At 42.9% G+C, this 24595-nt stretch overlaps 1 protein-coding gene across 5 annotated transcripts in view; it reads left to right on the top strand.

Annotated features, from left to right (window-relative positions):
- The window catches only part of mrrf (mitochondrial ribosome recycling factor), a 67197-nt gene that overhangs the window by 36517 nt on the left and 6085 nt on the right, over positions 1 to 24595 (top strand). For 4 of the 5 annotated variants that reach the window (XM_072239935.1, XM_072239936.1, XM_072239938.1 and 1 more), the window contains exons 5-6: positions 7145 to 7236; positions 17783 to 17942. In XM_072239935.1, the coding sequence (XP_072096036.1) occupies positions 7145 to 7236; positions 17783 to 17942 (252 nt within the window). Of the gene's footprint in view, positions 1 to 7144; positions 7237 to 14638; positions 15702 to 17782; positions 17943 to 24595 lie in introns of those variants that run through there. The other variant, XR_011882777.1, reaches the window with a different exon arrangement.

Here is a 24595-nt window from a genome sequence, read left to right as displayed (position 1 = left end):
CGGGTTGGGAGCCCCTGGTTTAAAAGGATACAGGACAAACGTGGCCAGATGGGAGTAGCTTAGATGGGAATCTTGGTCAGCATTGATGAGTTATCTGTGTAATGTCCTGCCATAGACTGTGGTGGAGGCCAAGTCGGTGGGTATATTTAAAGCAGAAGTTTATAGATTCCTGATTGGTCGGGGCATCAAGGGATATGGTGAGACGGCAAGTATATGGGGTTGAAAGGGATCTGGGATCAGCCGTGACGAAATGACAGAGCAGACTCGATGGGCTTAATGGCCTAATTCTGCTCCAGTGTCTTTTGGTCTTATGGAGTTGGGCCAAAGGACCTGTCTCCATTCTGAATAACTATATGAAACCCATTTTTCCACCAGACCAAGAAAACGTTTGTATAAAATAGTGGAAAGTTCAAAGTAAGTTTATTATCAAAGTGCATATATGCCACTACATACAACCCTGTAATTTGTTTACTAGCGGACATACTCAGTAAATCCAAGAAACATAATAGAATTAATGAAAGACTGCATCTAACAAGATAGACAAACAGCTGATGTGCAAAAGACAACAAACTATGTAAATACCAAAGAAGAGAAAAAGTAATAATAAATAATAAATATTGAGAACATGAGATGAAGAGTCCTTGAAAGTGAGTCCATAGGTTGTGGGAACATTTCAGTGGTGGGGTGGGTGAAGTTATAGGCAATAGATAATCACAGTGTTAAATGGTGCACCAGTGTTTTCCTTTACCCAGGACCTGGTAAGGAGGCAAAGGCAGCGGCTATCTCTTCAGGCAAGAGGCTTGATGTCAGTTTTCACAGCCATGTGTTCTGAACTTTGGCCCACCTATGTTGTGAATATTCTGTGTTTCTGTGAGGAAGCTAAGAAAGACTACGTCGACACATTCTTTCCCAAGTTTGCTTATGAGTTCCTTCAGCACAGTTTTCCATATGCTAGTCAACACACAGCAGCTAGCAGGATACTATTATAGCTCAGGGCATTGGAGTTCAGAGTTCAATTCCAGCATCCTTTGTAAGAAAGTTTGTATGATCCCTGTGAACGTGTGGGTTTCCTCTGGGTGCTCCTGTTTCCTCCATGTTCCACGTTAATTGGTCATTGTAAATTGTCCTAGGATTAAATAGGGAGATGTTGGGTGGTGCGCTGTGGCTTTAAATAAATAAAGCAAAAATACTTAAACACTGTTTATCAAAAGAGCATGTCGCTGTTTGTTATTTGAAAGCTATCAATTTGGAAGCAATCTTTATTTAAATGTTTTTATATCCTAATTTTCATTTGGCAAGGCAATTATCAGGACAGTATCAGCAAAGTGTATGACTGATACTGAGATTTCAGCTTTGTATTTTCTGTCTCATTTATGAGGTTCCCAAACGAAATTCTAAGAATTTCCTCAGTGTCTCTAGGGTTTTTATTTATATAAAATACCAGAATCATTACTATTCTTTATTTACAGCTGTTACTTTTCTGATTTTCAACTTATTGTTTTTTTAACTAGAAACTTGTTTTACAAGAAGAGTAGATTATTGATTCCCCAGACTAGTGACTACTTATTAATGTCATGAAGTCAAAGTGTCCTATAGTAATATAGGCCCAGCAGCTGAACTGCTCCCTCATTTCTGTGTTTGACCCACATCTCTCTAAACAAGAGATAGCAAATGCAATGTTACCAAGCAACACATGGAAAATGCTGGAGGAACTCAGCAGGCCAAGCAGCATCTATGGAAAAGAGTACAGTTGATGTTTCGGGCCGAGACCCTTCAGCAGGACTCCTAAATGCAATGGCTAAAGGCTAAATGCAATTCTAGCTGCCTTTTCCAGAGGTTGAGTTGGTGGTGAGGAGGCAAATGCAGAACTAGAATATAAAAGGAAAGATGTAATGCTGAGACTTTATAAGGTAATGGTCAGACCGCACGGAGTATTGGGAGCAGTTATGCTAGTTGGTTAGAGCTTTGTTGTCATTGCTGAGGACAACGAGATTATAGTGTACTCCATTCAATGAAAAACAACATTCTGGCAGTTTAATTACTATAAACTCATTGACTAAATTTAAAAATAAGGTCTGAGATATTTTGAGTGACATCTAAGTTACAACTGCATTAAAACAAACAATTTGGGCCCCTTATCTAAGAAAGGATGTGTTAGTATTAGAGAGGGTGATGAGAATGATCCCAGTAATGAGAGGGTTAACATATGAGGCGTGTTTGATGGCTCTGGGTGTTTACTCGCTGGAGTTTTGGAAGAATGGGAAGCGAGTTCATTGAAACCTATTGAATATTGAAAAGCCTAGATAGATTTGATTCGCAAAATATGTTTCCTATTGTGGGGGATTCTAGGACCAGAGGGCACAGTCTCAGAATAGACTGTGGGGAAGTCCACCTGGAACAGAGATGAGAAGGGATTTCTTTAGCCAAGGGGTGACGAATCTTTGGAATTCATTGTCACAGTCAGTCTACAGGTAGGTTCTTTACATAGAGAGTGGTGGGTGTGAGGAATGTGCTGCCGGGAGTGGTGGTACACTCAGATACATTGGAGGCATTTAAGAAGCTCTGCTTGGTTGTAGAAAAATGTAGGGTTATGTGAGAGGTAAGGGTTAGATTGATATTAGAGTAGGTTAAAAGGTCAGCACAGCACTGTGGACCATACTGTACCAGAATGTTCTCTGTTCTCCAGATCTATAGCATTGAATCACTAGCATTTACATTAGTTCATTGAGATCAAGTCTCTATTGTCAATGTGCAGCATACCCACACGATCTACATTGGGGATGTGCTGTCAGGGCTGGAGCACACTGCACCCCAGCAGGACATCTCAGGTGAGGTGTGACCAATTCCTCTTCAAATGGAGAAGGAGCCTATAATCTCCTTTTCAATTCTCTTCTCCCTATACAGTACCTGAGTGTTTAAAGGACCTGGTGCAGCTCGCTGCCAATGCATGGTATTTGACATTTAACCTCAGCTTTAATTTGCAAAATTTTCCACAAGCCAAACCAAAAAAGATTTGCACATGGGAAGATCAAGGAGGGGAAATCAGAATCAGGTTTAATATCTCTGGCATATGTTGTGAAGTACGTTGTTGATAAAATCCAAAAATCTGAGATGTAAAGGAACTTAGGAGTCCTTGTGCAGAACAGCCTAAAGGTTAACTTGCAAGAGGCGTCGGTGGTGAGGAAGTCAAATGCAATGTTAGCATTCATTTCAAGAGGTCTAGAATACAAGAGCAAGGATGTGATGCTGAGGCTTATAAGGCACTGGTGAGGCCTCACCTTGAGTATTGTGAACAGTTTTGGGCTCCTCATTTAAGAGAAGATGTGCTGGCATTGGAGAGGGTTCAAGGGAGTTTTTTTAAGGATGATTATGGGAATGAAAAGGTTATATGAGGAATGTTTAATAGCTCTGGGTCTGTGTTTGCTGGAATTTAAAAGGATGAGAGGGTACCTCATTGAAACCTTTCAAATGTTGAAAGGCCTAGACATGGCAGATGTGGAAAAGATGTTTCCCATTGTGGGGGAGTCTAGGACAAGAGGGCACAGCCTCAGGATAGAGGGGCATCCATTTAAAACGGATGCAGAGAAATTTTTTTAGCCAGGGGATGGTGAACTTGTGGAATTTATAACCATGAGCATCTGTGGAAGCCAGGTTGTTTGGGTATATTTAAGGTAGAGCTTGATAGATTCTTGATTGGACATGGCATCAAATGTTACGGGGAGAAGGCTAGGGAGTGGGGCTAAGGAGGGGGATAAAAGGTCAGCCATTATCGAATGGTGGAGCAGATTCAATGGGCCAAATGGTGTAATTCTGCTCCTATGTCTTATGATCTTATGGTTTTGTGGCAGCAGTACATTGTAAAACATAATTTAAAACTATTAATTACAATAAGCAAATAAATATTTAAATTAGTAGTGCAACAAAAAAGATTTTTAAAAAAGTGAGGTAGTGTTCATAAGTTCATTATCCATTTAGAAATCTGGTGGCAGAGGGGAAGAAGCTGTTCCTGAATCGTTGAGTGTGTGTCTTCAGGCTCCTTGATGGTTACAATGAGAAGAGGGCAGGTCCTGGGTGATGGGTACCATCTTTTTGAGGCATCACCTTTTGACTATGTCCTTGATGCCAGGAAAACATCTCACCCCCCCCCCCACCCCCACTGAGTCCTTTTTGCACATTTGTCAGCATGTGGGTTTTGAGAATCATTGCTTTAGAATTAGGAGTTTAATAAATCCATGCCTGGTGGACGGTTGTTTGAGGAACTACTGAATGGGTGGAAAGGATAGGGAAAGCAATGCTGAACCCAGGATTAGAGTACTAGCCAAAACGTTTTCAGTAGGCTCTCTAAGGTATAGGGATAGATCCGCTGAAGATTTATTGCATTGGCAACAGATGACTCTGTGAACACCAAGTTTCACTGCTTAATATGCATTGTTATTCAAAGTAAATTTATTTATTATCAATATCCATATAAAGTCACCATATGCAACCCTTTTCTTGTGGGCAGTCACAGTAAATCCAAAAAACACAGTAGAATCAATGAAAGACCACACCCAACAGGACAGGCAAGCAACCAATGTGCAAAATACAGCAAGCGGTGCAAATCAAAAAGGAAAAAAAAAATAATAAATAAACAATAAATATCGGGAGCATGAGATGAAGAGTTCTGGAAAGTGAGCCCACAGGTAGTGGGAACAGTTCAAGTTGGGGTGACTGAAGTTATCCCCCCTGGTTCAAGACCCCTATAGTTGAGGGGTAGTAGCTGTTCCTGAACCTGCTGAAGTGTGTCCTGAGGCTCCTGTACCTTCTTCCTCATGGTACCCAGTTGAAAAAGATTTTAAAAAAAAAGTTGCTGGGACCCCAGTTGTTTACAATATATATTAATGACTTGGATGAGGGAATTAAATGCAGCATCTCCAAGTTTGCGGATGACACGAAGCTGGGCGGCAGTGTTAACTGTGAGGACGATGCTAAGAGGATGCAGAGTGACTTGGATAGGTTGGGTGAGTGGGCAAATTCATGGCAGATGCAATTTAATGTGGATAAATGTGTAGTTATCCACTTTGGTGGCAAAAATAGGAAAACAGATTATTATCTGAATGGTGACCGATTAGGAAAAGGGGAGGTGCAACGAGACCTGGGTGTCATTATACACCAGTCATTGAAAGTGGGCATGCAGGTACAGCAGGCGGTGAAAAAGGCGAATGGTATGCTGGCATTTATAGCAAGAGGATTTGAGTACAGGAGCAGGGAGGTACTACTGCAGTTGTACAAGGCCTTGGTGAGACCACACCTGGAGTATTGTGTGCAGTTTTGGTCCCCTAATCTGAGGAAAGACATCCTTGCCATAGAGGGAGTACAAAGAAGGTTCACCAGATTGATTCCTGGGATGGCAGGACTTTCATATGAAGAAAGACTGGATGAACTAGGCTTGTACTCGTTGGAATTTAGAAGATTGAGGGGGGATCTGATTGAAACGTATAAAATCCTAAAGGGATTGGACAGGCTAGATGCAGGAAGATTGTTCCCGATGTTGGGGAAGTCCAGAACGAGGGGTCACGGTTTGAGGATAAAGGCGAAGCCTTTTAGGACTGAGATTAGGAAAACTTCTTCACACAGAGAGTGGTGAATCTGTGGAATTCTCTGCCACAGGAAACAGTTGAGGCCAGTTCATTGACTATATTTAAGAGGGAGTTAGATTTGGCCCTTGTGGCTAGGGGGATCAGAGGGTATGGAGGGAAGGCTAGTACAGGGTTCTGAGTTGGATGATCAGCCATGATCATAATAAATGGTGGTGCAAGCTCGAAGGGCCGAATGGCCTACTCCTGCACCTATTTTCTATGTTCTATGTTTCTATGTAACAGCAAGAAGAGAGCATGGTATGAATAGTGGGGTTCCTTGTTGAGATGCTGCCATCCTATGATAGTGCTCCACGTAGATGTGCCCAGTGGTTTGAGGGCTTTACCCATGATGGACTGGGCTGTATCCACTACATTTTGTAAGCTTTCCATTCAAGGGCAATAGTGTTTCCATACCAGGCCATTATGCAACCAGTGATTTATCATGACACAATTTGCAACTGATTGGTGAGTAATTTTGTGCCTAGTTCACAATAAAATAAATGTTTAACACAATTAGGAGGGAATCTGGGTTTGATTATGAAGACCTTTATGTTCATTGGCTTTACATCAGCTCAGACATTTTTCTTAGAACTTTTTACCTGTGTTTTACTTGATGTCAGATCAGTGCCTTTGACAATAACTCCTTCAATTTTGAACACTGGAGGGGCCACTGTACAGGATAGGAAAAAGCTACAGGAAGTTGTAAATTCAGCCAGTTCTATCATGGGCACCAGCCTCCCTAGTATCGAGGACACTTTCAAAAGGCGATACCGCAAAAAGGTGACATCCATCATTAAGGATCCTCATCACACAGGACTTGCCCTCTTATTGCCACCATCAAGGAGGAGGTACAGGAGTGCCTGAGGTCGCACACTCAGTGTTTCAGGAACAACTTCTTCCCCTCCACCATCAGATTTCTAGTGGACATTGAACTCATGAACACACTACCTACTTTCTTTTTTATAATTTGTCTTTATTTTATATTTATAGTTTAGAAATTATGTATTGCAATGTACTGCTGCTGCAAACCACTGCCACTGACATGTGCCAGTGTTATTAAATCTGATTCTGATTCTCATTCATATTTCGGAAAATATATTCACTTAATAGATGTAATAAAACGTATGTATATATCTAATTTGAGTTTTTAAAAACCTTTAATTTCTTTTCTTAAAATCTTGGTTTTGCAGATACTCCCCTGAGCATTAATCTGAGGTTTCTGAAATAGATTGCCTCAAACCACTGAAAAATTTGTTCAAAGAGGCAGAACTTTTGTTCTTTTAATTTTTTCCCCCTTTCTCCTCCTTTACCATGACACGGTTTATCCGTGTGTGTACAAGGGGACTTGGCTCACAAGTCGCAGTGGGATCAAAGCTGCTTGGGCTGAATCTAACTTCCTGATATTCTTGGTGAAAGAGGTAAACGTTTCCATGTTCTGGGCAAATAGATTAGCCGGACGGAGACGGAACAGCCAGCTGCAAGTAATTATTCTGCTAATGCCCTGTACCTTTTGATCTGGTTCACAGGCAACAGTGGCTGTCACCGAGGCCATAAGGGAAAGTGGAATGAACCTGAACCCTGAAGTGGATGGAACTCTGATCAGGGTGCCAATTCCTAAGTAAGTAATTTGAAGGTTATGTCTAAGGTTTTGTTCCTTGTCTGCTGATTGTCATTATAGGGCAGTTACTGGCAAAATTACTTAAGGCTAAAAAAAATTGTTTCTAAAATGTGATGTGGATTTTGTTAATACTGATAATTTCTGTAATAAAATTCAGAAAATAGCGTGAATTAAATATTTTACCATCCTCTTGTTCTAATTTAGAATGTTTTGCATAATGTAGAAAAATTAAGGCGTATTGTCTTATGAGGATAGGTTGATCAAGCTGGGAGCAAAAGAGAATGAGAGGTGACTGGTTAGAGGTGTACAAGACAGTACGAGGCATAAATTGAGTGGACAGCCAGAGACTTTTTACCAGGGTGGAAATGGCTGCTGCAAGGGCCGGGGGTGGGGGGGGGGGGAATATAATTTTAAGGTGATTGGAGGAAAGTATAGGATGTCAGAGGTAGGTTTTTTTCACACAGTGGTGGGTGAATGGGGAGTGCTACTTCGGGCAGTGGTGTAGAGGTAGATACATCAGGAACATTTAAGAAACTCTAAGATAGGTGCATGGATGACGGATAAGTGAAAGGATACGTGGGAGGGAAGGGTTTGATTGATCTTGTGGGGGTAAGTGGAAACGTCAGCACAATATCGTGGGTCTGTACTGTGCTCTGGTATTATGTGTTCTATCTTCTACGTTGTAGGAACATGGAAATGTTAAATGTGTGGGGTTAACAATTCAAGTCAATTGGAAAGTGCATCAAGAAACTCCAATTAAATTGCCAGGAGATAATGTTTTTTTAACTTCAGCTTTAACTAAGTTCTGCTGCCATGCCTTATTGCTCATGGCCTTTATAGAAAATTTTTAAGAATTTTCTTTCAGAAATATCTTCAGCGTATGTGTAATTCAGCTGAAAATTCCAAATCTGAATGGTAATAATATTAAAATCGAAGGTGATCCCGTGTCTCGGGGTGTAATTGAGAGGTGCAATGCAAATAATACCAGCAGTTTCTAGAGAAGATGGGAAGGCAGGGGTTGTTCAGCACGTTAGGGGACTAGTGCTGGGAATGGTGAAGCACTGTCATCTTGCAGAGGTGGAAGCGGTTTATAAAGATGGGGAGGGCGAGCAGTTTGAAATCGAAGATGGGAATTTCAAAGCTAAACTGTTTTTAGACTGGAGCCAAGGTCAATCAGCAAGCACAAGGGTGACACAGAGCAGAACATGGCATAACTTTAAATCAGAATCAGCTTTATGCCATGAAATTTGTTGTTTTGCAGCACCAGTGCAGTGCAACACATAAAAAAAACTAATTTACAATGTATATAAAAATAAATAAAAAGTGCGAAAATAGAACAATGCGGTGAGGTACAGTTCATGGACCATTCAGAAATCTGATGGTAGAGGGAAGAAGCTGTTTCTAAAACGTACAGGTGCGTCTTCAGGCTCCTCTACCACCTCACTGATGGTAGTAATGAGAAGAGTAAGTACGTAGGGAGTTTGTCCATCCTCCCCATGAACGTGTGGCTTTCCTCCGCGTGCTCCAGTTTCCTCCCTCAGTCCAGTTAGTAGGTTAATGGGTCATTGTAACTTGTCCTGTGATTAGGTCGAGGTTGTATTCTTAAGTTGTTGTTATTGTGGCACCACTCAACCAAATGAGCTGTCTCACTGCTGTATGCTTCCTTGTCACATCTGCGAATCTGTCAACGACAGTTGTGTCATCGGCAAATTTATAGGTGGCATTTCATCTCTGCCTTGCCATATAGCCATGGGTGCAGAGAGACTCGAGCAGCGGGATATGCACACATCCTTGAAGTGTGCCAGTGTTGATGAGATTTTATTTCCAATCCACACTGATTGTGGTCTCCTGATGAAGAAGTCAAAGGTTCAGTTACATTGGGAGTTACACAGGCCTAGGTTTTGAAACTTGTTGATTAGTACTGAGGGTATGATAGTGTTGAGTGCTGAGCTGTAATCAATAGACAGCAGCCTGACATAGGTATTGCCGTTGTCCAGGTGACCCAAGGATGAGTGGAGAGGCAGCGAGATTGCATCTGCGTTCGGCTTATTGTGGCGATAGGGAAATCGCAGCAGGTCTAGGTCTGTACTTAAGCAAGAGTTAATTCCAGCCCTGACCAACCTCTCAAATCATTTCATTACAGAAGATGTGAGTGAGTGCTACTGGGCGATGAGCACTGAAGAAGCTCACCCTGCTCTTTGTGGGCATCGGTATGATTGAAGCTAATGAATAGAGCCTTGAATAATCTTGCTGAGAAAAACGCCAGAGCTGGCGTTCCAAAGGCAGCCCAACGTTGAGTTCAATGTTGACTGGAAACTCCTGCAGTGCTGCTGGTACCAGACTGTTTTGGCCTTTACCGTTCCTTTGGATTCATCAGCTGTGTGGAGAGGGGGAGCTTGCTGTAGTGGGCAACACCTTGCTCTCCATATCGTACTGCCCTGGCTTGCCTGTGACAGCTAGGACAAACATCCATGGTCATCCACAACCAATGGAGGGCCACATCAGTTTATCGAATTGGGAATCATCTGGACTGTGGTGTGGCGAGGCAACGCATTATGTTGTCACAGAATGATGCATTGTTTGGGTGTTCCAACATCCGGTAGAGGGTTAACACCCACAACCAGTTCCTGCTTTAGGAAAACCACTGGATAGTGGCCAGCTGTAAACTACCAAGTGAAATCTTGGTAGTGAGGCATGCTCCCAACGTTAGCTTCCTCCTGTCTTGTCTGCAACTTACTATGGATCCAGTAAAGCCAGAAGAAAGTGGGAGGCAAAAGAGAAATTTTAATTTCATGACACAATGTTGTACTCCAAAATAACATAATGCTACCATGCATTTGGTTTTATTTATTTCTTTCTTTCGGGATGCAGCTCCTCTGGCCCAATGAGCTGCACCACTCAGCAACCCACCTATTTCAGCCTAGCCTAATCACAGGATAGTTTACAGTGACCAATTAACCAACCTGTAGGGCTTGGCTGTGCACACATACTGGGAGAAGCACCTAAACTCCTTACAAAGGATGCTGGAATTGAACTCTGAACTCTGGAATACCCCAAGCTGTAATAGCATCATACTAACTGCTATTTATCAGATTAAAATATCTCAAAGTACTTCTTAGTACTTTTGGGCGCCAGGGTTAATGCAGTGCTGCTACAGCTCAGGGCACCAGAGTCTGGAGTTCAATTCCAGCATCCTCTGTAAGGAGTCCCTGTACATCCTCCCTGTGGAGTGCGTGGGTTATCTCTGGGTGATCTGGTTTCCTCCCACAGTCCAAAGACATACCGGGCCTTTGACAAGGTGCCACACATGAGACTACTTAACAAGTTAAGAGCTCATGGAATTACGGGAAAGTTACATACATGGATAGAGCTTTGGCTGATTGGCAGGAAACAGAGAGTGGGAATAAAGGGATCCCATTCTGGTTGACTGCCAGTTACCATTGGTGTTCCACAGGGGTCCATGTTGGGGCTGCTGCTTTTTACGTTGTACATCAACGATTTGGATTATGGAATAGGTGGCTTTGTGGCTAAGTTTGCTGATGATACGAAGATAGGTGGAGGGGCCGGTAGTGCTGAGGAAACAGAGAGTCTGCAGAGAGACTTGGATAGATTGGGAGAATGGGCAAAGAAGTGGCAAATGAAATACAGTGTTGGAAAGTGTATGGTTTTGCACTTGGGCAGAAGAAATAAACGGGCAGACTATTATTTAAATGGGGAGAGAATTCAAAGTTCTGAGATGCAACGAGACTTGGGAGTCCTAGTGCAGGATACCCTTAAGGTTAACCTCCAGGTTGAGTCGGTGATGAAGAAGGCGAATGCAATGTCGGCATTCATTTCTAGAGGAATAGAGTATAGGAGCAGGGATGTGATGTTGAGGCTCTATAAGGCGCTGGTGAGACCTCACTTGGAGTACTGTGGGCAGTTTTGGCCTCCTTATTTAAGAAAGGATGTGCTGACGTTGTAGAGGGTACAGAGAAGATTCACTAGAATGATTCCAGGAATGAGAGGGTTAACATATGAGGAACGTTTGTCCTCTCTTGGACTATATTCCTTGGAGTTTAGAAGAATGAGGGGGGACCTCATAGAAACATTTCGAATGTTGAAAGACATGAACAGAGTAGATGTGGCAAAGTTGTTTCCCATAATGGGGGAGTCTAGTACGAGAGGGCATGACTTTAAGGATTGAAGGGCGCCCATTCAGAACAGAGATGCGAAGAAATTTTTTTAGCCAGAGGGTTGTGAATCTATGGAATTTGTTGCCATGGGCGGCAGTGGAGGCCAAGTCATTGGGTGTATTTAAGGCAGAGATTGATAGGTATCTGAGTGGCCAGGGCATCAAAGGTTATGGTGAGAAGGCGGGGGAGTGGGACTAAATGGGAGAATGGATCAGCTCATGATAAAATGGCGGCGCAGACTCCAATGGCCGACTTCTGCTGCGTTGTCTTACGGGTAGGTTAATCTGTGAATAGGTTAGGGTTAATTGGGGTTATCAGGGGTTGCTGTGTGATGTGGCTGTAATGGCTGATAGGGCCTGTTCCACTCTGTATCTCTAAATAAATATAAAAATTTAAAATAAATTTTCAATGTGCAATGATTTATGTCGGCAGATGCATCTTGGATACTGAATACGCAGATTAATATACTTCTGATAGGTTTGGAATATTGCATTAAGATGCATTTGATACCGATATACAAAGTATAAAAGTTCAGAGTAAACTTATTATCAAAGTACATGTATGTTGCCATATATAACCCTGAGATTTATTTTCTTGCGGGCATGCACAGTAAATAGGAGAAACATAATAGAATCAATGGGAGCACGCACGCAACAGGAAGGACAAACAACCAGTGTGCAAAACATAACAAACTGTGTAAATACAAAAAGAAAGAAAAAGCAATAATAAATAAGCTTTGGAGTTTTGGAGCTTCCTTGGAGCTTAGAAAAATAGAGGGCTATGGGTAACCCCAGGTAATTTCTAAGGTAAGGACATGTTAGGCACAGCTTTGTGGGCCGAAGGGTCTGTATTGTGCTGTAGGTTTTCTATTTTTTTCCTATGTTTTCTAAACTATAAATATCGAAAACATAAGGTGAGTCCTTGATTATCAAAGTACATATATGTCACCATATACAACCCTGAGCTTCATTTTCTTGCAGGCATTCCCAGTAAATACAAAGAAACATTAAAAAAGTAAGCAATTAATAGAAAGAACATGAAATGTCCTTGAAAGTGAGTCCATAAGTCGTGGGTGTTGGAGTGAGTGAGGTTATCCCCTTTGGATCAAGAGCCTGATGGTTGAGGGGTAATAACTGTTCCTGAACCTGGTGTTCTGGGTCTTGAGGCTCCTGTACCTCCTTCCTGATGGTGACAGTGACAACAGAGTGTGGTGGGGGTTCTTGATGATGGATTCTGCTTTCTTGTGACAACACTCTGTGTAGATGTGATATTTCCCTGCATATTGTTTTGACAGCTAATCAAAATGACGGTTGTCAAAGACTGATTGATTTGTTGGAAAATAATTACAAGTTTCGCACTTTTAATTTCAGTGATCAATTCTAAATTTAAAGAATCCTGTAATTTTAATAAAATAAAAATGTAAGATATTGGAAGTGTATAAATGTTTATTTTATAACCTCCTTTTGACAAAAAATTAAAATTCTTACTCCAGTGACAAAATGCAAAGTTGGCGTTAAATATAGAAAACCATTATTTCAGCCTTAATATGCAAAAAGGCAAAGCAATTTACAATCAGTATATTTTAATCCATGCGTTATGAAGTAGACTGTATAATATGGTCTATTGTTAGTAAAAATCAAAGCTTGTTATTCATGTAAATAGAAATGTAACAAGTGTTTTCACATGCTGTAAAAGAATAGGAACTTTAGATACTATCTAATCATAGTTATTAAGGAAAATTTGTATTTTAAATTCAAATTACTTCTTCATAATTTCAGTTGGCCCTTGGTAATTATGCAAGATGAAGTTCGGAGTCAATTCTAACCACATAGGTTTCTGGGCTACTGTTACAATGTGAGATTGTTTTAATAATGAACTTGTAATTCTCACTGCACTGCCGTTGTAATGAAGGACAGTGAAATGTCAAGGTCTAACCCAGACATATAGTAATGTGTTGGAACATGGGCTTACAAGAATTAACTCCAATTTATATTTGTTCAAAATAATCTTTTGGGACTTGGAGCATGTTATCCAAATTGTCTTAAGCAAAAAGTGAATTGGATTTTTGGATATTTTCACACTTAGCTTGATGTGTATTTTGAATTTTGCAAGGGCATAAATAGAGAAGTTAGTCCCTGGCATTAAAGATTTATTTCAGCTAGGCACTAAAGATTCAGCACAAGTGGAAACATGTAAGTGTGATAGAATGGATCCCTAGTTAAATGTTGGGAAAATGCATTTGGTTCAAAGACATGAGAATTAGTGCTGAGAGTGGGGCTATAACACTTTGAATCGTTTTTACCATTCAGCAAGGTGACAGCTGATCTGCCTCAGTGCCATATCTCTTTAAGATTCAAGATTGTTTAATGGCATTTCATGTACGTGATGCTAAGGTACATTCTAGAATGTGCTGGAGCACATCATCAGTGGTGTAACCTAGGGTCATTGGGTATTTCAGGTCTCTCAATATCAAACACCCTCACCTAGTCAACCCAGCCAGGGCTGATCAGGCCCCGGCTTGTGTCCCAGCAGTACTGGTCCCTGGCTCATGCCGTCTTGATTCTTACCCATCTAGGGACTCGCTCAGCAGCCTCTGTGACAGTCCTGCTGGCTCTTTTCCTTGCAGCCCCTATAATGCCAAGGGGAACGTAGATTGTGGTGTTAAGGAGAACAAAATAATTGTTACTCTCAATCTGATGCAGCACAGAAAAGGGAAATAAACAGCTGATGTCTTTCTTCATCAGGACTGGAAAGGAAGGGGAAGGAAGCCAGGATAAGAAGGTTGGGAGAGGAGGAAGGAGTACAAGCCTGCAGGTGATAGGAGAGACCGGGTGAGGGGGAAGGGGAGTGTGGAAGAGGGAATGAAGAAGCAGGGAGGAGATCGGTGGAAGAGGTTGAAGAAGGAGGAATCTGATAGGAGAAAACAATGGACCATGGAGGAGGGGCACCAGGAAACAGTGATAGGTTGGTGAAGAGAACAGAAGGGGTGAGAAGATAACTAGAATAGGGAATAAATAAAGAAAAGAAAAGCTCCGCAAACTGGAAGCCTTGGATAAATAGTTCAGTGCAAGGGATAAATCCTGTAAAGCCTCTAGAGACCAACAGGAGCTCAATAGATGCCACTGTGATTTATGTAGAGCCGTCAAGGTGGCAAAACAGGGATGTGTCCCATCCAGCAGTGGATGGTTTTCACTATGGCTGCTTCCTGTTTCCATTTCTGCCTGTAGGTGGGCAGGAGCAAGATGGAGGAGTAGTCAGACTTTCCAAACAGAGGGTGGAGAAGTGCTTTGTAGGCATTGTGGAAAGGAAAGTAGCAGTGGTCAGGTATGTTGGCAGAACTTTGCATAAGATCTGGCCCGTGCCAGTTGGTTAAAGTCTCCAGTGATGATGAAAGCAGCCTCAGGGTGTGTGGGTTCATGGATTTTGATGGTTTCACAAAGTTCATTGAGAGCCAGGCTGTTATCGGCCTGTGGTGGGATGTATAATAACAGACATGAATTTTCTAAGCAGCCAAAAAGGTCAACATAGCAGCATAAGGTACTCCAGATCTGGGGAGCAAAAGGATTTGAGGGTGTGCGCGCTAACTGGGTCGCATTAAGCATTGTTCACCATGAAACGTACTCCCACACCTTTACTTTTCCCAGAGAGGTCTTTAAACCTGTCCGTGTCTATCCATATACTTGTATATTTGGTCCCTTAAAATAACTTACCCACTACTGATGTCAGACTCACCAGTCTATAATTTCCTGGTTTGGTTTTTGAGGCCTCCGTCGGTTAGAATTGACCAGGAATGTTGCCTCCTTGCTGTCTAGATACGCAGCCTGGGCAGTACGATATGGGGAGCAAGCTGTTGCCCGTGTAGCTGTTTGTGGATACAATAGGGTCTTTTAAGAGCATCTTAGATAGGTACATGGAGCTTAGACAGAGGGCTATGCGCGAGGGAAATTCTAGAGTAGGTTACATGGTCGGCACAACATTGTGGGCCGAAAGGCCTGTAATGTTCTGTAAGTTTCTATGTTCTATGTACAAACACTATGATAAAACACACAATAAATATGTACATAAGGTAGCCTCTATACTGTGCATAGATTATTTGTACATAAAGTGACACTAGTCTGTTCATAATGTGACTTATGTCCCCATTTTCCTTTATTCCCTTAATATCCAAAAATCTATATTTGTATTCTGCATGAACTCGGTGACCAAGTCTGGGATAGAAAATTACAAATTTTCATCGCCCTCTCAATGAAGAGACTTCTCCGAATCGGAATCACTGGATTACGTTGTGAGGTTCGTTGTTCTGTGGCAGCAGTACAGTGCAATACATAATAATAAAAAACTATAAGCAACGATAAGTATATATGAGTAGTTAAATAAGTGGTGCAAAAGGAGGGAAAAGTACTGAGGTAGTGCTCATGGGCTCATTGTCCATTCAGAAATCTAACGGCAGAGGGTAAGAAGCTGTCTGAAAGTGTTGAGTGTTTGTCTGCAGGTTCCTGTACCTCCTCCTTGATGGTAGCAATGAGAAGTGGGCACAACCTGAACGATGGGGGTCCTTTGTGACGGATGCCACCTTTTTGAGGCATCACTTTATGGAGGTGTCCTCGATGTTAGGGAGGCTATTGTGCATGATATGGCGCTGGTTGAGCTTACAACTTTCTGCAGCTTTTTCTCCTTCTCTCAGTATAAAATAGCTGACCATTGTTCTGTGACCCTGGTTTTAGATGCTTTAGCTGGTGGGTGGGGGTGGGAACAATCCTTACTCCCTGATGCAGGGTCTCAACACGAAATGTTAACCAGTCCTCTGCTTCTACTGATGCTGTTCCTTCAGCAGTTTCTTATTCTTTGCTCCACGTTCTAGTGACTGCTTTCTTCTGTGGTTCCAATCCTTACTGTTAAGCCCTGTAAAAAATTTTATCATCTTTTTCTACTTCGGGAATAGGCCACTTAGAGCAGCTCGCCAGGGTTCTCTGTCCTGGACCAGTATTTCAGTTGTCTTGGCATTTCTGTATCTCTGGGTTTTTGCAGGATGTGTTTGCTAGCCCCGTGTCCAACCCTGCTGCTTTCGCAGCCAGGCTTAGGACCATCCATGATGGAGTTCTGTAGGAATTTTGTAACAGACACAAAATGGTGGAGGGACTCAATCAGTCAGGCAGCATCTATGAGGAGGAATAAACAGTGAACGATTCAGGCCAAGACCCTTCATCAGGACTGGAAAGGAAGGCAGAAAGGAAAGACGCAGATTGTTTTGACTCAGTTCCACAAGCACAATCTTGCTTTGTCTGGAAAAGGTTTAGGGAACGTCTATTACTTGTATCCAAACTGGAGATACAAAAGGGTTATAAATGAGATCAAAGCTGCGTTCACAGAAAGGTGGAGAATCTCAGCAAGTCAGAGAGCATCTGTAGAGGGGAATAAATAGTCAACATTTTAGACCAAGACCTTCAAAGTTCAAAGTAAATTTATTATTAAAGTACATATATGTCACCATATACAACCTTGAGATTCATTTTATTGCAGGTATTCACAGTAGGTACAAAGAAACTATAGAATCAATGAACAGACACACACAATAAGATGGAAAAGGACAATGAACTGTACAAGTACAAAAAGAAAAAAATAAAATAATAAATATGGAGAACATGAAATGAAGAGTCCTTGAAAGTAAGTCCATAGGTTGTGGGAACAGCTCACTGTTGGGGTGAGTGAAATTATCCATTCATGATAAAGTCCCGATGAAGGATCTTGACCCAAAATGTCGACTGTTTATTCCTCTCCACAGATATTGCCTGACTTGCTGAGTTCCTCCAGCACTCTGTGTGTGTTGCTCAAAGTTTCCAACATCTGCAGAATCTCTTGTGTTTAAGGATTTTGTAAGTTTCAGTGAGATCTCCTCTCATTCTTTTAAGCTCCAGAGAGTACAGTCTTGGTCTACTCCATCTCCAGTGGTAGGTCTATCATCCCTGGAACCAGATTAATGAGTCCTCTGTGGCAAGTGCATCCTTTCTCAGTCAATATTAATTTATTTGGTTTGGCACCAATTTGTGGGCTGAAGTGCCTGTTCCAGTGTTCTATGTTCTATGAAACTAGCTCTCTGCCCTATAATTTTATTACAAATAAAATTGCAGAGGATCTTGATCAGCTGAGTAGGTGAGCAGGCTAGAATTCTCACGTAATTTTATAGTCTTCTATCAATGTCCCCTCAGTCTCTGCTGCTCTGGAGACAACAATTCCCGCTTGTCCACCCTCTGCTCATAGCACACGTCCTCTAAAGCAGGCAGCATCCTGTGCATGTGTACATCAGGCATTTTGTTTCAATTCATGCTTTATCTTTCTGGGATTTGCTTTGACATTGTTAACTGTTCCTGCAGGGTGACCAGAGAGCACAGAGAACATCTAGCCAAACTTGCAAAGCAGATAACAAACAAGTCAAAAGAATCTCTGCGAAAACTGCGCGCCAATGCCATTGCACAAGTTAAGAAATCAAAGGATTCTGTCTCTGAAGATACAATCAGACTGCTGGAGAAGCAGGTCAGTGAAGTGTCTTAGTACAATATGGTTGCAATTTTCCCACCACTCCCCCTTCCCCCTCCTTTTAAAGTTTTCTTAAGTGTTTCTTAAAAGCACTATAATAATCTTCTAACCAAAGGCATTTGGTGTTCCCAATTGTACCATAAGTTTGCAAATGAGAAGCAAACCAAAGAAATTTATCTTTGGTTTCTGGCACTAAACGTGTGCTATCAGGTTTGCTTGCCTCCTGCACACTTTTGCTCTCCCTCTCTCAATCAGATCAAGATTCAATTTCAAGATATGAGCTTATTTATCACTGTACATCGAAGCACACAGTGACATGCGTCATTTGCAGCAATGGCCAACGCAGTCCAAGAATGTGCTGAGGGCAGCCTGCAAATGTTGCCACACATCGCAGTGGCAATGTAGCATGTCCACAACGCTCAGCAGATCAACACAGAACACAAGCAACGAAACAACAACAGCAAAACAAAACAGATAAGAGATTCTACAAATGCTGGAAATGCAACACACACAAAATGGTGGAGGAACTCAGCAGGTCAGGCAGAATCTATGGAGTGGAATGAACAGCTGACGTTTCCGGCTGAGACCTTTCATCAAGGCTGGAAAGGATGCCAGAATAAGAAGGTGTGGGAAGGGGAAGGAGGACGAGCTGGCAAGTGGGGTCAAAGGTGGATGGGTGGGGGAGGGTGCATGAACTAAGAAGATGGGAGGTGATAAGAGGAAGAGGTGAAGAGTTGAAGAAGAAGGAATGTGATAGGAGAGGAGGGTGGACCATGGGAGGGAAGGAGTGAGGAGGGGCACCATGGGGAGGTGATAGGCAGGTGAGGAGAAGAGGTCAGAATTGAGGAAGAGGGAGGGGAAACAACAAAACAAGCTCTGTTACTCCCTCATACACAGACCTCTAACCCAAGGATGGGTCATCAGGGAGCTACCTCTCCCCTAGAATCCTGTCTTTGTTCATGTTGCATACCCAGATTAAACAAAGAACATACACAATGAATGTGGTCAAAAGAGTTTATCAGTTGACTGCACTGATTATCGCTGATTGAAAGGCATCCATTAGTCTTGCAAGACCATGGATCTGCACTTGGAAAGTCTCCACTGTCCAGGGCACAGGCCTGGGCAAGGTTGTATGGAAGACTGGCAGTTGCCCATGCTGCAAGTCTCCCCTCTGCACGACACCAATGTTGTCCAAGGGAAGGGCATTAGGACCCACACAGCTTGGCACCAGTGTCGTCACAGAGCAATGTGTGATTAAGTGCCTTGCTCAAGGACACAACACGTTCCCTCGGCTGGGCTCGAACCCACGACCTTCAGGTAGCTAGTCCAATGCCTTAACCACTTGGCCATGTGCTGATTGAAAAAGCTAGTGATATTCAGGAGCGTGGGTAGCGACTAAAGATTAGCTTTAATTGTCACATGAACATCAAAACATACAGGGAAATACGTCATTTGCGCCATTGGCCAGCACAGTCTGAGGATGTGCTAGGAGCAGCCCACATGTGTCTGAAGTTCAAAGTGCATTTATTATCGGAGTGTATAAGTGATACAACCTTGAGATTTGTTTGCTCACAGGTACCACAAAGCAAGAAGCCCAAAAGAACCCAATTAAATAAATAAATAAAAGACCAACACCCGAAACGCAAGAGAAAAGAAATAAAAGCAAATCATGGAAAAGAATGAAGCAAACGACAATCTGAACCAAAAATTGAGTCCTCAGATCCGAACCCCAGAGCAGCCCAGAGCTTCGCTTATCAGTTCATCATATTAGCAGGCACAGAGCACAACAGCCGGGGTAGTCTTCATAGCCTTACCAGCATAAAGAGGGAGGAGTGACCATCGCGGAGCATGAGCATGGAGAAGTGTTGCCGGGCTTCCAGTGTCAACAGGGTGTACCCGCACTTATCAACCGTAACCCATATGTCTTTGCAATGTGGGGGGAAGTTGGAGCACCCAGGGAAAGCCTACACAGTGACAGGAAGAACATGCTGACTCCTTATAGACAGCAGCAGGAATTGAACTCTGATCTTCCAATTGCTAGCTCTGTAAAGCATTGTGTTAACTGCTACGTTGCTGTGCTGGATATATCAATGATTTGGATAAGAATGTAGAAGGCGTGGTTAGTAAGTTTGCAGATGACACCAAAGTAGGTGCTATGGTGGTTAATTAAGAAAGTTATCAAACATTACAAGGGGATTGATCAACTGATTAGTGGGCCAAGGAATGGCAAATGGAGTTGGTGGGCTAGCACTTTATCCCTTGGGACGTAGGAGACCAAGAGGAGATCTTGTAGAGGTGTATAAAATCTGAGGGCCACAGATTGGGTGATAGTACTCAATATTTTCCCCAACATTGGAGAATCAAAAACTAGAGGGCACAGGTTTAAGAGGAGAGGAGGAAGTTCCACTGTAATAGGAACTTGATGGGCAGGTTTTTTACACAAAGAGTGTGGAATGAGCTACCAGAGGAAGTAGTTAAGGCAGGTGCAATAACATAAACACGAGATTCTGCAGATACTGGAAATCTTGAGCAACGCACACAGAATACTGGATGAACTCAGCAAGTCAGGCGGGGAGAGGAATAAACAGTCGATGCTTTGGGCCGAGGGGGATAAACAGTCGATGCTTTGGGCCGAGGGGGATAAACGGTTGATGCTTTGGGCCGAGGGGAAAACGCAGTTGATGTTTTGAGCCAAGGGAGATAAACAGTCGATGCTTTGGGCCGAGGGGGATAAACAGTGGATGCTTTGGGCCGAGGGAGATAAACAGTCGATGCTTCGGGCCGAGGGGGATAAACAGTTAATGTTTTGAGCCGAGAGTAATAAATGGTTGATGCTTTGGACCGAGGGAAATAAACAGTTCAATGTTTTGGGCCGAGGGGGATAAACAGTCAATGCTTTGGGCTGAGGCCATTGCTCAGGACAAAAACAGTAACAGCTTTTAAAAGGCAATTGGACAGGTACATGGATTGGAAAAATCTAGAAGGTTATGGACCAAATGCGTCATCATCAAGGATTCCCACTATCCAGGCCATGCTCTTTTGTCATTGCCATTTATGGACTCATTTTCAAGGATTCTGCAACCCATACTCTGTGTTATTTATTGATTTAATACTATCATTTGATATTTTTGTATTTGCATAGTTTGTCTTCTTTTGTACATTTGGTCATTTGTCGATCTTTGTGTGTAGTTTTTCCAATGATTGTATTGAACTTCTTTGTTCTACTGTGAATGCCTGCAAGAAAATGAATCTCAGGGTAGTATATGGTGACATATACATACTCTGATAATAAATTTGTTTGAGCTTTGAACATTGAAATGAGACTAGCTTGAATAGGACTCCTTTGGTTGGCGTGTACGAGATGGGCTGAAGGGCCTGTTTCCATACTGTATAACTCTCCGACTGAGTATCGGAGTAACTGTGATGCCCGCACAGGCATTTGCTGCCATTCTGGCCAACAAATATTCAAATGCTTTTGCGCCCCATGCCAGGATTGAGGCCCTTCGTTGGTCGGGGTTGACCATGGATGTTGTGTCCTAGATGTCTACGTGATACCCAAGCCAGTATGCAAGTCAAGGCAGAATGACATGGATGGCAAACTGTTGCCCGTGCCATAGGCTCTCCCTCTCCACACAACTGATGAATCTAAAGGAACAGAAGAGATCAATGCAGTTTGGCGCCAGTCAACGTTGGACTCAGCGTCGGACTGCCCTGGGGACTCCAGCCCAGGACTTTTTCCCTCGGGGTTTACTCCTGAAGTCTTTCCCATGAGTGGATATAGCCGCAAGGCAGCAGAGCTCTCCTCCTCCGAGACAAGATGCCAACGGCTGATGAGCCCTGTTTGCCTGAAACGATGGGGTTACGATGCCAGATGCCTGCCTTTGCCCCTTCTCCTGTCAGTAGAATTGGTTCCGCCAGGCTTAGTCGCTAAGGGCCGGGAGTTGGTTGTCAGAGGCTATTTGAGACACGCCACTGTAAGCATTTAGTAGGTAGTGGGAGCTTATCCCCGCTCCACCCTCCTCCAGTGAATACAAACTTAGGAAGCCGTGTCAGGATGCCAGTAGATCTATAAGCTGTAGAGCAGTGGGAAAGTGAAAAGGGCAACAGAAGGAAGGACTAAAGAAAGTCTGACCATTGTCTTGCGCTCAGTTCTGGCTTTTCTGCAACATTGCAGAGATTGTTACATGGATCAGCATTGTGTATACATGACGTTTTGATCAATTGCCAGAACGTCAGTGCTCTGCGGTGTGACCTATAATCACCCTGCTTCTGCAAACAAAGATTTTTTGAAGTTTGTTGAATGGTTAATTTGCTTGGGGTTGAAATTTAAGATTTCTTACTTGGTGGCCCAATTAATTGGATGAAAATAAAGAATTTATAAAGAATATCCATTCCATCTCTTGTGGTTTTACTGATATGGAGTCCAGCACTGCACAGGCGTGAGGAGGGAGAGGGATAAGGGTAAAAACAGGTTTTCTGACTGTGTAACAATTCCATAGATTGTGTGAACCAGGTTAAAATCCAATCAAATCTGGCTGTCAAAGGTTCAGTGGCTTCAAACCTGAACTGCGAATCTCTGTCATATCAATAGAAGTCCAAGTTAGCTTGGTGGAGGAGTTGGTACTGGTTTTCCAAGACAAACCCATTTTGTACCAATCAATATTTGATACTGAAATTGGTATTAACGTACAGAACATAGAACGGTACAGACCATTTGTCCCATGATGGTATGCTGACCTTTTGAATTGAATTGACTTTATTTTTTACATCTTTCGCATACATGAGAAGTAAAAATCTTTACGTCTCCATCTAAATGTGCAATGTGCAATCATAGTAATTTATAATAAGTAGAACAGTCAATGTAATATAGAGTACACTCAAATCAGCGTGAGTTCATCAGTCTGATGGCCTGGTGGAAGAAGCTGTCCGGAGCCTGTTGATCCTGGTTTTTATGCTGCAGTACCATTTCCCGGATAGTAGCAGCTGGAATAGATTGTGGTTGGGATGGTTTGGGTCCCCAATGATCCTTACACACCTGTCCTTGTAAGTGTCCTGAATCATGGGAAGTTCACAATTACGGATTGCGCTGGGCTGTCCGCACCACTCTCTGCAGAGTCCTGCGATTAGGGGAGATGCAGTTCCCATACCAGGCAGTGATGCAGCCAGTCAGGATGCTCTCAACTGTGCCCCTGTAGAAAGTTCTTAGGATTTGGGGGCCCATGCCAAACTTCCTCAACTGTCTGAGGTGAAAGAAGCACTGTTGTGCCTTTTTTACCACACAGCTGGTGTGTACAGACCACGTGAGGTCCTCAGTGATGTGGATGCCAAAGAACTTGAAGGTGTTTACCTTCTCAGTCCCAGATCCATTGATGTCAATAGGGGTTAGCCCATCTCCATTCCTCCTGTAATCCACAACCAGCTCCTTTGTTTTTGTGACATTGAGCGAGAGGTTGTTTTCTTGACACCACGGTGTCAGAGAGATAACTTCTTCCCTGTAAGCCACCTCGTTATTGTTTGACATAAAGCCAATCAATGTAGTGTTGCTGGCAAATTTAATTAGCAGATTAGAGCTGTGGGTGGCAACACAGTCATGGGTATACAGGGAGTAAACGAGGGGACTTAGTACACAGCCCTGAGGGGCTCCTGTATTGAAAGTCAGAGGGGTGGAGGTGAGGGAGCTCACTCTTACAACCTGCTGGCGATCTGACAGGAAGTGCAGAATCCAGCTGTATAAGGCAGGGTCAAGGCTGAGGCCTCTGAGCTTCTTGCCGAGCCTGGATGGAACTATGGTGTTGAATGCTGAACTGTAATCCAAGAACAGCCATCTCACATAAGCATCTTTCTTCCCCAGATGTGTAAGGATGGTATGTAGATTAGTGGCTACTATGTCATCTGTCGATTGGTTGTGTTGGTAGGTGAATTGTAGGGGGTTCGTTTTGGGTGGTAGCAAGCTGCAGATGTAGTCGTTGACCAGCCTCTCAAAGCATTTGCTTATTATTGAGGTGAGTGCGTCAGGACACCAGTCGTTCAGGCATGGTACCTTGGTCTTTTTGGTACAGGGACAATGGTGGATAATTTGAAGCAGGAGGGCACTCTACACTAGGAGAGGGAAATCAATCTACTCTTCCATCCTACATAGCCCTCCATTTTCCTGTCTAAGGGTCTCTTAAATATCCCTAATGTATCAGCATCTACCAGCAGCTATGTTAAAAGCACTTATCTCTGGCATTCTCCCCTATACATTGCTTCAGTTACCTTGAATTGGTTAATTGGATAAAGATGAAAATAATTTATTTGGCCATTTCTTTGTGTTGGGTTGAGCTGGACATTGGAGGTCAGGGGCTCTAGTCTATGGTTTGGATATCCTGCTGCAGAAGACATTGGCCATCTCTGAGGAAGGCTTGGTCATCCCATTCCACAGTTGTTCCCAAGTACGTGTGCCGCAAGATACACACACAGACACACACACACAATTCTGGAGCAGCTCAGTAGTTCAGGCAGCATCAATGGAGGAGAACAAACAGTTGATGTTTCAGGCTGAGACCCTTCATCACGACTGGAAAGGAAGGGGAAAGAAGCCAGAATAAGAAGGTGGGGGAGAGAAGGAGTAAAAGCTGGCAGTTTACAGATGAGACCAGCTGAAGGGGAAG

The sequence above is a fragment of the Mobula birostris genome, chromosome 22, assembly GCF_030028105.1.
Source record: "Mobula birostris isolate sMobBir1 chromosome 22, sMobBir1.hap1, whole genome shotgun sequence".
NCBI classification, from domain to species: domain Eukaryota; kingdom Metazoa; phylum Chordata; class Chondrichthyes; order Myliobatiformes; family Myliobatidae; genus Mobula; species Mobula birostris.
Note: the sequence above shows the minus strand (reverse complement) of the source record. Positions and strands in the feature narration are given on the sequence as shown.